The 12,483-nt window shown below is 31.0% G+C and overlaps 1 protein-coding gene across 1 annotated transcript; it reads left to right on the top strand.

Moving 5' to 3' along the window:
* Positions 1 to 7,836: 7,836 nt before the first annotated feature.
* On the top strand, positions 7,837 to 9,770 carry LOC106394652 (auxilin-related protein 2-like). The gene is made up of 4 exons (XM_013835217.3): positions 7,837 to 8,964; positions 9,048 to 9,137; positions 9,221 to 9,322; positions 9,408 to 9,770. The coding sequence occupies exons 1-4, from the start codon at positions 8,584 to 8,586 to the stop codon at positions 9,450 to 9,452; spliced, it is 618 nt and encodes a 205-aa protein (XP_013690671.1). The 5' UTR covers positions 7,837 to 8,583; the 3' UTR covers positions 9,453 to 9,770.
* The last annotated feature ends 2,713 nt before the right edge of the window (positions 9,771 to 12,483 follow it).

The raw sequence follows: 12,483 nt of genomic DNA, 5'->3' as shown, positions 1-12,483 counted from the left end.
TTAGATCACTGAACATTTCTTAGTTTATATATTACAGTTCGTTTTTAATTTTTATAAATGATCTAACTCGAATCATAAGGGGAGCAAATCTTATAACAATGATTGTTTTTGTATATGATTTCTTGTATTGTATTCAAATATTGTTTAACAAAGATAAAGTTGTCCCCTTTCATGACCACCTGATCTGCATTTTACCTGTAATGTTCCTATACCATGGTCTGAATATGATGCATGGTCTTTGTGTGTTCTCTACTTAGTTATTATTTTCAAAAACAAACAATATTCACCAAATAAGTCCAACATTTAACAATTTCTTGGTGATTTGGGACTATACACTTGATGTGCACATACTTTTGTATATAAATTCGTTGTTGATCCCAAACAAAATCAGCAACTAAACCATACATAGATGGTCTATTAGTATGCAGACTTTGGGAGGCTAAGCGACTCATATTCGAATCAATCTCACAACACTAAACATGTGTGGCCACGACGCCACTTAGATATGAGACCATGTTTTGGACCCTATTTGAATACTCGGAGAGAATCAATCCATAATCTGCACCCTCCTTTAAAAGATTAGTATGCATACTTCTATAGACTCGGAAATACACCAAGTTGATCAAAAAGAAAATCAGCAAGTAGCCGTCAGTAATATAAAACTATAACAACAATAATAGGTTTCCACAATAGTGCCCGTGTCAAGTGTTATCCCCAAAATAGAATGTTTTCCAAGGATCTCAGCGACTAGTATCTTTCCTACTTATTAGTTATTAAAAGTCAATAATAATGTAGCAATTATTGTATCCATTGAAGTCTGTAGATTGAGCTTAAGCTATGCTTAGTAATTCATCTTAGGCGATGATTGGCTATTTGTAATAATTATTAATGGATAACCTAATGCCCAATATACCAAACCAATTGCCTACAGATGAAATAAAATAAAAACTGGACATCACTTGTATAGAACGATAATTTAATGATATGTACGTTCGGGGACATCGGTTATAGAAAAAAAAACTAACACTAGATTTTGACCCGTGCTTCGAAAACGCGGATTTTATTTAAAATTATATAACTTATGAATAGGTTTATTCGAGATTTTTTTATATACACTCTTATGTAACTCTTTCTTAAGTATAAAAATTTTACCTAAATTTGATAAACGAACCAAACCAATACGAAATACATGTTGAGGTTCGGGATTGGAAAAAAGTACTTATTAGATTTTTTGGACATGCGGGTCTCTGTTGGACTCCGGGTACCCAAAGTACCTAGAATGTTTTGTTCATATTATGTATATTTGAGTAATTCATATATGTTCTGAGTATAAAAATATTATTGTAAATTTTGGATTCGCGTTTTCTGTTATAGTTTTAGGTTTTGGGTTGGATATTTTTTTAATGAAAGGGTCTTAAATACTCGAACCGAGCTAGACTCATTACGTAGCCAAATTACATAGTAAATTTTACAGATACTTGAATTATTGACTCAAACTGACCTGGAACTAAAAGAAACCGATCTGAACAAAACAAAATTCAAATACCTAGTTGGATATAAATGCCCAAGACCCAAAAAACTTGGACATGAAAGAAGCCGATTTATATTTGACCCGAAGACCCGAATGCCCAAATCTAACCTTTCATTATATTTTTTGCATTTTATAAAAGTTACATTTGTTCAGTTGGTGAAACTTAAGATTTATTTGAGATATTTTTGGCTAATTTAATAGTATAGATTTGTAGGTTTTTTGTTGAGCAGTAAAAAAAAAGATTTGTTGGGGTTTTGATAATTTTAAACTAATCTTAAGTACTAAATTGTTATTTATCAATAAAATAAAATTAACATAATATATAATTTTTAAACTTATCTTAATTATGAAGTTAATGAGACATATTTAGAGAAGAGTATAATAAAGTGTACGTGATATTATATTTTCCTGAACCAAATTTATGTGGTCGTATATATATGATATAATCTTTTCGTTTACAAAAAGATATGGGTCTAATAAATAAAAGCTTTGACTAAATGATTGTTAGAGAAATTTAAGGTAACATATTGTTTGTCCAAATCAAAGTAAGACTAAAATATTATTAGTTAATGAAAGGACCCAAACAACATTTTTTAAGTAGATTTATTTAAACTCTTTCCCTTTTAATAGTATTGATTAATCGTTTTTAATAATTAATTAGTAATAATGATAAGCATGTCTTGGAAAGTAAGAAGGGTATGGTTTTTTGGTAGGGAAGAAAGTTCATTGACATCAAATAATAGCATGCATTGTCCCCTCCGAAGGGTATATGTCATTCCTGCACCCACTTCTCTTCAGTGTCATATTAATAATAGATATAATTGTGTAAATAATCCTTTACCTAGCATATTAGGAGTGGGGAGTGAGTGTCATCAGTTAGCCGGCTTACTACCTTCACTTGTCAAGAATAAAAATGAGATTTAGTCATCATACTTGGTGACAAAAAAAAAAAAAAAGTCATCATACTTTAAGTTTCTAACAATATTTTCACTACAAAAGAATTATAGACAAACCATATTGGTCAGTAGACATGTCACATTGTCTAAGATTATTGTATAAGAGTTGGATTTTTTTTTGTCACTTTTGGTTTTTAAATATTTATTTAAACATAATTATATTCTAAGTAATATAATAAATTTTATTATAATATATAAATCCAAGACGTAGAATTACCTCCTCTTCCAGTTGTACATCTGTATGCATATTGTTCCATTATACATATAGATATATTTGGAACACATACATTATACAACTATATTAATCTATAAACATTGAATGTAAGTGAATCAAGACTATTTCAGTCTTTGTGAGTAGTTTGGCAATACAACAAACGAACACATGATACTGGATTTACAAATATCATAGTAAGATATTTTATGAGGTAGGGTCCAAATTAATATATTAGAATGTAAAATTTTGAAAACACTTTAAGCTTAACATATGAGATTTGTTTTTGGTTCTACACTCCACTAGGACTACTATCACCCAAAAATAACTGACGATCTAAAATTATGATTTAAACCCCTGTTCTAAAACGCGCCCGGATAGCCGATTATACGCCCGCAAAATCGCTCTACGCTCGATCACCGTGGCGTTTTGAAGTGATTCTCGCAAAAAATCGGAATCTATAAAATAACTTTCGGTTATGCTAGTTTGATCCAAAAAATCGAACAACTACATCAGATCTGTGAAGTTTGGACAAAAACACGAAGAAAAACAGTGAAAAATGACATAGAAATTGAGCAGCCGTCGCGAGTTTTGTTGCAGTAACCCTCAAAACTGAAGGAAGGAGACGACATATGAATTATGATATTACCCTTCATTAAAGGATAACCTTAAAAACAACTAAAAAGCTCTCTTGCAAGTTCGAACCTAGGTTGTTTCAAAGGGTTAGTGATCTTAAAGCCACTACGCCAATCCATTAATTGGTACTTCTTTAGAAATATACTTATATATAGATGAAAACCCTAAAATAAATTCCCGATTAATCTCCATAAAATCCCCGATTTATTGAATCGGCGCTAGGCCCTATACGACCGCACGCGTAACGCCTAGCGCAATTCCTAACAGGGATTTAAACATTTTGAAGAATCAATAAAGAGAAAATCAATTATACAGCTAACACAAAAGGGAAACAATTAAATCATGTCTTTAAGAGTAGGGACTCCAAGTGGCAATAGTGTATGTTAACTGATGACCAAAAATCCAAAAACCAAATCATTTTAAATTCATGTTGAAATGGTCAACAGATGTTCTCTACTTTCTTTTTATTAACGTAGAATATCATGAGCATATAGAAAGGAAAGTGCATCCCACGGATATACCCTTTTTCCGGGTATTCATATGCAGCAAAAACAAATGTCCATATCCATATAAGAAGTATGCGATTTAATTTCACATAATAGCTGAATCGAACCTGAAACGTTCTGGCATACCAAATCCTTCTCCTTACCACTTGACCACAAGGTCTCGGACCTCCTATTTAAAATATGTTAATAACATATTACTTGTGCAAGCGAAAAAAGAAAACAACTTTTAACCAAAAAAAATCATCTCAGATTCATCTCAGTAAAAGCTTCTTGAAATATGGCAAACTAAAGTTAATTTTCCTTTTACCACCGGATGCAATAATTAAACTACGGGTTTAAAACATAAGTTGATAAAAAAAGTTGGTCTTCTAATCTCTCTCTCAGTATTAGTAAAGGTTGGTTCGGATCAATCATGGGATTAGGGTCCATGTCGAAACCCATCCTTGAAAAAAAAAAAAAATCTGTATCTATATATGTGTACATAGTAACCCTTTTTCCTTTGCTCAAAATTCATTCAGTGATGTAAAAGTAATTTTTGTTTTGTTTTGTGCACTAATTAATTAGCCTAAAACCTAAAGTTTTCAAATTAATAAGAGCATCTCCAAAAGAAACTCTATAACTTCAAATATAGAGTTTTTTGCTCTCCAAAAAGGAATTTTATAACTTCAAATTTAGAGTTTTAAGAAGTAAAACTTCATATTTGAAGTTTCACTACTCAAAACTCTAAATTTGAAGTTTCATCTTTTTATTTGCATTTTGGTCTTTATAATTAATTATACCTCACATTTATGATTCTTAAGTATTTTTTTCATTCATAGTTTTAATCTTTAAAACTTTTGTATATTTTAAATATTTCAAAATTATTTTTATAGATTTAAATTTAACACATAATTGTTTTTAAAAAAAAATTAGATAAGATTTATAATATTTTTAAAGTAGAATTAGACAACAAGAATATTACAAAAGAAACTTAATAGAAACAAAAATTTAAGAATATACATGAAGACATCATTTTTACACAAATTTAAATATTACAACAACGCTAATAGTCTAGTAAATTTTCTCCGGAACTTCTAAAATATTTTCCAAACAAATTTCGTGTAACCGAAAATGGAGCATTAAGAAAATAATTGTATGTAATAATATGGTATTTTGCTTGTAGTTTAATATTTAATTATGTATTTCTATTTATAATTTTATATTTTAGTATAAGATTTTATTAATTAATACTATTATAATATTTTTATATATGTGCTAATTATCTATAAAAGTTTAATGGATTTATATTAATTATGACAAATATAAGAAGCATAGTATAATTTACAAATAATTTTGAAGTCTTTCTTTTGGAGAAGATTACCTCGAAACTTCAAATATAGAGTTTGCAAAACTCTATAATAGAAAGTCTTTTTGAAGATACTCTGAGGAGGAATTTCAATTTTGCCATAAGTTTAATACTATTTTTTAAATTACCTTTAGATGATATTCATTTTATAAATACAATTTATGATAAAATTATTAAACTGACTCTTATAAATCATTTATAAATGTTTAAAATATCTTATAAAACATTTATAGAAATTTATAAATCAATCCATCCCTAAATACTAAACCCTAAACAATAATCATTAAATTCTAAACACATATGTTAAAGTATTATTGATTGTACGTATTTTGAAAATTGGTTATCGGGTATTTTATTTTTATTTTTTGACAACAATAAAAGCTAAACTATGAAATATTTCCTACCGGTTCAAATAGCCAAACCGATGGGATAAAATCAACATAAAACACAACTAAAGTAGAACTCCGAGCACCTCGTGCAAGCATGTCCACCACTAAATTAGTTGCTCTTGGTATATGTCGAATCTTGAAGATAAGAAAGAAAATCTTACTGTGTCGAAACTCCTTCAAGTGTGTAGTAAAAGTTGGCCATTTGTCAGGTTATCAGATATTTTAAAAATTTCTCGGTTAATGGATACAAAATTTCAATTAAGGAATACAAAATTCATAATTTCAGATGATTCTGATCCATAGACCAAAGTTCGTAAATGTTCCAGTATTTAAAGCTTCAAATAATATCCGTTTGTTTTGCGTAGTACTGTATTACTGTGCATTAAATCATTCATTTATATATTTATAAGCACCATTTAAATCAAAGTGAAATTTCAGCTTTATTAAAAGTTTGATACAATTTTCCAAATTTAATTTAAAAAGTAAATACTTTTATAAATATCTTAAATTTGTGATAAAATTAAATTAATTATTCTAAATCATTTATAAATATTTAATAATAATTTATAACATTTATAGAAGTTTACAAACCTAATTTTACTCCTAAATACTAAATTTTAAATTCAAATTTTAAAATATTTTTGATTAATTGTAGAAAAGTAATAACTAACTTAAAGTACATTAAATAATTTCTCAAATCATAATGTTGCAATAGTTATGATGTATGATTGAAAGCAGTGTTATTGTTGAACAGAGAAAAATATATTAAATTATTGAATGAGAACGAAAAAACAGTAATATCTACGATACATATATAAAATAGAATAAGACATATAAATTACTTTTTCTGGATCAACCATAAAATATAGAATATTATCCTCATATATTCACGGATTTTCCCAAAAATAATTAAATTTACTAAAAACTGCTTAAAATACACTAAATTGAATATTATTTTTTAATAATTATTGTTTAGTGTTTATTATTTAGAGGATGTAATTGATTTATAAATTTCTATAAATAATTCTTACACATTTAAAAATAATTTATGAGTGTAAATTTTATTTTTTCAAAATAAAGTTATAGTATTTATAAAAAGGGTAATCAACTAAAAATAAATATGAAAAATGATATCAAATTTGATGTAAAGTTAAAATTCTCTCAAATTGAACTTAGCTAGTAGTATCATGGTAAATTAATAACTATTTTTTCCTTAGACGGTAGAATAAAATTCACACATGTATAAATAGTTAACTAGATTAAGATCCGCGCCTTGCGCGGAATCAACATTATATATAAAAAATATTTTATGTATTAAATATTTTTAAATATTATAAATAATAAATATATATTAAATAATTAAAAGTCAGTAACTATTAAATATATAATTAAATTGGTGCGAACATATAAATCAATTTTATTAATCCAAAAAATATTTTTTTATATTTGACAGGATATGTAATTAAATTTAAATGATACTAACATAGATAATATATTTTAGTATATTTTTAATATTAATGTCTATTAAATGATGATTTCTACTCATATAATTTTTTTGATCATTTGTATATTTTATAGAAAAAAATTTAAATTACTGATAACAAAATTTTCATTGTGGGATTAATAGTTTTAGTAATTTATAATTTAAAAAAAAATAAGTTGTCAATGATCGTTCAAAACTTTTATCAAAAAAATTGTTCAAAGCAAATTTTGAAAATAAAATATTGTATTTTATATGGTTTATATTTTAATTTAAAATGATATATATATTAATCTTAATAATTAATTAAATTAGACTTTTTACTTATATAATTTTTGTAATCATTTGTATTTTGTCATAACAAAAATTTTAAACCATGGATTATAAAATTTGAATGTGAGACTTTAACAGTTTTAGTAATTTATAGCCGTTTGTAAAAATTTAAAATATAACATATACATAAAAATCTATTTTTTATTATATGGTTATTGTGGTTGTTTAATTTATTTAATAGTTTAAAATAAAACAAATATGATAGAAGATACACTATTTTTTTATCAAATCTTTATTATTCAAAATCATTAATTGCCATATATACTTAAGACACATTAGGCAATTCCGTAAATTTTATTTAAGGAAATAATAAAGTACATTAATGATGAATTTATTGTTAGTTTAATAAAAAGCTTATTATATAATTAGATGATCCAACATATTTCTCTAATGATTCTAAGAATCATTCTAATGATTACATGTGGCTACAAAAAGAAGTTGTAATGTTTCTCAAATAATATATAAGGAATAAATCTTTTTGTTCGTTGAGTACTATATATATGTGTACGTAAGTGTACATTCACAAATCACAACATATCCAGTAGCGGCCTTGGACAGAAGCGGCAGAAGCATTTGCTTCCGGCCTTTAATATCAAGAGAAAAATTTCGGCCATTTTTTCAATTGCTATCAGTAGGTCAGATGGTTAAGTATCTGTTGTTCTTCTTCCTGGTGCAAAGTTCAAGCCTCCAGGTCAGCTTTTTTTTTTTACTATGCTTCCAGCCTTTTCAAAATTTTTTTTACAGGGCCGGATATGTTACATATCCCTCTACTTTTCTTTAACAATTTCAAGTGACCGGAGAAAGCAAAAAAAGATCTCAGCGGCGAAATGGACGAGTCGTGGCGAATGAAGATGGGTTTGAACGTTGATCCATTCTTCTCCATTGCTCCAAGATCCATGGACGTTCGAATCGACGCCCAAGACTTCTCCGATGTTTTCGGTGGGCCGCCGCGCAGCGTCCTCACTAGGAAATTCTCCGGCGACTTTTCCCGCTCCGACTGTTTCTACGACGAGATTTTCCGACCAGCTGGGATGTTCTCCTGCGGCACGGTTTCTTCTTCTAAATCTCACGGAAGAAACTTAACGGCGTTTAGAATTCCGTCCGGCGGAGATGGATTTTACGACGGCGTGTTCGGAGGTTGCAGTGGGACGGCGAAGCAGAGTCCAATAGCTAAATCGAGGTAGAATTCCTCGTCGATGCTCACTTCGGCGGAGAGCAGTCCTCATCATCCGCTACCACCGGCTGGGACTGCCGGCCATGACGTCGGAATATCTTCTTCCCCTGTTTCTTCTTTCATCCGCGAAGAAGAATATGAAACAGAGGAAAAACAGAGAACCAGTAAAGCAGAAGATGAAGATGAAGAAGAGATGAGCTCTTACGTAATCGAAGTAAACTCAGATCGGTTTGATCGCTACAGAGACGGAGGAAGCGGAGGAGGAAACTCTGATTCGAATGACATGGATGAAGCAATAGCTTGGGCCAGAGAGAGATCTCAACGACCAGAAACAAAACAAGCACAAGAAGACTTAATAGATTCAAGAAGGAGCGAAGAAGAAGAAGCCAAATCAGAAGAAGAGGTTAGTGTAATTAAAAAAATTTCCCAGTAAAAGTCATTTCATAGTGAAAAAAGAATCTGATGTGACGGTCAAATGAATTGCAGATGGAGATGGAGATGAAAGATGAAGAGATAAGAATCTGGTTAACCGGAAAAGAAACCAACATTGGACTCCTCCTCTCAACTTTACACCATGTAAGAGTTTTTTGAATAGGTTACTTTGTCTCAAACCAGGTAAACCGGATATTGATTCTGACCAAACCGTGATTTTTGTTCAGGTTTTGTGGTCAAATAGCATTTGGCAAGCGATACCTTTGGCAAATCTACGAGATGGATCACAAGTGAAGTCTGTCGCCAGCAGAGTATTCTCCATTCTTCAGGTACTTAAACCGAGTTTGATTCAACCTGTAAGCTTTGGTTCATGTTCTGGTTACTAACTCTTAGCTGACATTTTGGAAATTGTAGGAAGCATGGGCTGTGTACTTAACAAATGAAGGACTCTCAAGCTAAACCGGAAGTCGCATTTCATTTTCTGGTTTGTAGTAAATTAGAAGTGTTCATAGACATGTCAATTAGGGCCGAAGCCCGTAGCCCGAGCCCGCCCAGCCCTAAAAATTACCGGGCTTGGGCTTAGCTTTATAAGCCCAAAAAAAATTGGGCCTTTCGGGCTAAGCCCATTTGGGCTTTGGATATTTTGGGCTTAAGTCCGTTTGGGCTAGGGCCGGCCCGAAAACCCGAAATTTATATTTTAGCGTAAATATTATCCTTCTTTCTTGTAATCGAAACTATTATTAGTATTGATATATTATTTTAATATTTTTATCTAAACTCTAATAAAGCAAATATAAAAAATTTTAATGCACTTTATTGTTTCATCATTACAAGTGTTACATTTTAAATTTTACAAAAGTACATTCTTCTTTCATGTACAACATGTTTTTATTTTCAAAATATAAAGTATAAAACGTTTGACCATGTTTATCATAAATTTTGTTCTCTTATATTTTTTGTTTTAATTGATATTTGATTATTTAAATCTTATTAAATTTGGTTTGTGTATAAAATGTTTTTAAAACATACGAAAAAATAAAAAATTTGTGATAGACAAGAAAATTTTAAACTCACTTTATACTTTTTTTATTTTTTAAAAATGAAACTCTTTTTTTAATGAAAATTCACATGTATTAAAACGATGGAAGTGACAATGACAAATTATTTTTCGAAAAGCCCACAAAAGCCCGAAAAGCCCTGTAGCCCTATAAGGGCCGGGCCGGGCTTTGAATTTTAGGCCCAAATTATTTTCGGGCCGGGCCGGACTCAAATATTTACGGGCTTAGCGGGTTTGGGCCGGACCGGGCCGGGCCAGCCCGAATTGACACCCCTAAGTGTCCAGAACCGTTTAAAAGAAGAATAAGAATCATATATATAATGAGAGAGTTTTTACTCTCTTCTAAGCCTATCTACGTCATCACTTCTGTGGACCCCACAAAGCCATTTAAGTTGCATGCATCGTAGCTCTAGAATTTTGTACGTCCATCCGCTGATTTGTGTTTTGATGGGCTATTACAAATAAACCCAAAAGACCATTTGAAGTTAGTATAACTAATAACTTTTGCATCTTAATACATGTGGTTATTAGACTCATAAGCCCAAATTAAGATTCGATTAGTCAAATAACGGTGGAGCTGATTAGGTCAAAAATTTGTTTCACCTCCGACGATGAAATGTTGCTCTTTATTTTTCTTTTTCTTTTTTTTTTCTGACAGAAAATAGTATGTGAAATCTGTATCCTGTAGCCATTCGACTCTTCATATCCTAACTCATGATATCCCTTTATCTCCCCTCCCTTTCTCCATTCCTATGATGAACCATTGCTTTGTCAACCACTTCATATATATAATGAGAGAGTTTTTACTCTCTTCTAAGCCTATCCACGTCATCACTTCTGTGGACCCCACAAATCCATTTAAGTTGCATGCATCATAGCTCTAGAATTTTGTACGTCTATCCGCTGATTTGTGTTTTGATGGGCTATTACAAATAAACCCAAAAGACCATTTGAAGTTAGTATAACTAATAACTTTTGCATCTTAATACATGTGGTTATTAGACTCATAAGCCCAAATTAAGATTCGATTAGTCAAATAACTGTGGAGCTGATTAGGTCAAAAATTTGTTTCACCTCCGACGATGAAATGTTGCTCTTTATTTTTCTTTTTCTTTTTTTTTCTGACAGAAAATATTATGTGAAATCTGTATCCTGTAGCCATTCGACTCTTCATCTCCTAACTCATGCTATCCCTTTATCTCCCCTCCCTTTCTCCATTCCTATGATGAACCATTGCTTTGTCAACCACTTCATACATATAATGAGAGAGTTTTTACTCTCTTCTAAGCCTATCCACGACATCACTTCTGTGGACCCCACAAAACCATTTAAGTTGCATGCATCGTAGCTCTAGAATTTTGTACGTCTATCCGCTGATTTGTGTTTTGATGGGCTATTACAAATAAACCCAAAAGACCATTTGAAGTTAGTATAACTAATAACTTTTGCATCTTAATACATGTGGTTATTAGACTCATAAGCCCAAATTAAGATTCGATTAGTCAAATAACTGTGGAGTTGATTAGGTCAAAAATTTGTTTCACCTCAGACGATGAAATGTTGCTCTTTATTTTTCTTTTTCTTTTTTTTTTCTGGCAGAAAATATTATGTGAAATCTGTATCCTGTAGCCATTCGACTCTTCATCTCCTAACTCATGCTATCCCTTTATCTCCCCTCCCTTTCTCCATTCCTATGATGAACCATTGCTTTGTCAACCACTTCAATGAATACTCCTTTAACATTCAACTTTTATGACCCCATATCTCTCGATCTCCCCCTCTTTACTCTCTGCACCAAAATCTCAAGCGTTTCAAAACCGAGAACAGAGTTATTCCTATAAATAGTTTAGGGCTGAGCCGAGAATCCAACATCCAATCTACAAATTTTAGTTATTCCTCCGTCTAACATGTTATCCATCTGCTGAAAATGCATGCTTTTATGCAACTTCCTTTCAACCTGAGGTTCACCACACCACCTTTGACTATATATCTCTGCCATGGCCGTGCCTCTCAGGTGATTTTTGGCCGCCTCCTCCATTTCTAGGATTCACGCATCATCAAGAAGAATGTAGAATTCATGGGTATCACCCTCCTCCTGAAGCAATACCGCAGCTACAATTCGTATTGTGGTCCGTTTTCTTATTGACACATAAGTCGTATACTCACTATACGGGATCTGATTCCGTATATATCTTGCACGTCAGGTTTTGATTCAGTTCCACTGAGGAAGGGGAATTCTTTGTCAGCTCACAGTTCCGAGAGATTTAATAAGATTACATAGGACGTACATGTACCATGAGATGAGACCATCGAGGAGAAGTCATAGATCTCAGAGGAAGTTTTAGGAGTTCAGTGTCTGTCAGGAGATTGTGGGAGATGAGCAGATTGACAATGGTGATCATGAAGAGGATGAAGAAGAAGATCACGAAGAGG

The sequence above is a fragment of the Brassica napus genome, chromosome C5 (assembly GCF_020379485.1).
Source record: "Brassica napus cultivar Da-Ae chromosome C5, Da-Ae, whole genome shotgun sequence".
NCBI lineage: Eukaryota > Viridiplantae > Streptophyta > Magnoliopsida > Brassicales > Brassicaceae > Brassica > Brassica napus.
This window is presented reverse-complemented; position numbering and strand designations above follow the sequence as displayed.

What these genes read in the sequence shown, in the direction of transcription:
- LOC106394652 (XM_013835217.3), top strand. Translation starts at nt 8,584, where the DNA reads ATGCTCACTTCGGCGGAGAGCAGTCCTCATCATCCGCTACCACCGGCT. An exon ending in TCCTCTCAACTTTACACCAT is followed by an intron (nt 9,138 to 9,220) that starts GTAAGAGTTTTT and finishes ATTTTTGTTCAG; the next exon opens with GTTTTGTGGTCAAATAGCAT. An exon ending in GAGTATTCTCCATTCTTCAG is followed by an intron (nt 9,323 to 9,407) that starts GTACTTAAACCG and finishes TGGAAATTGTAG; the next exon opens with GAAGCATGGGCTGTGTACTT.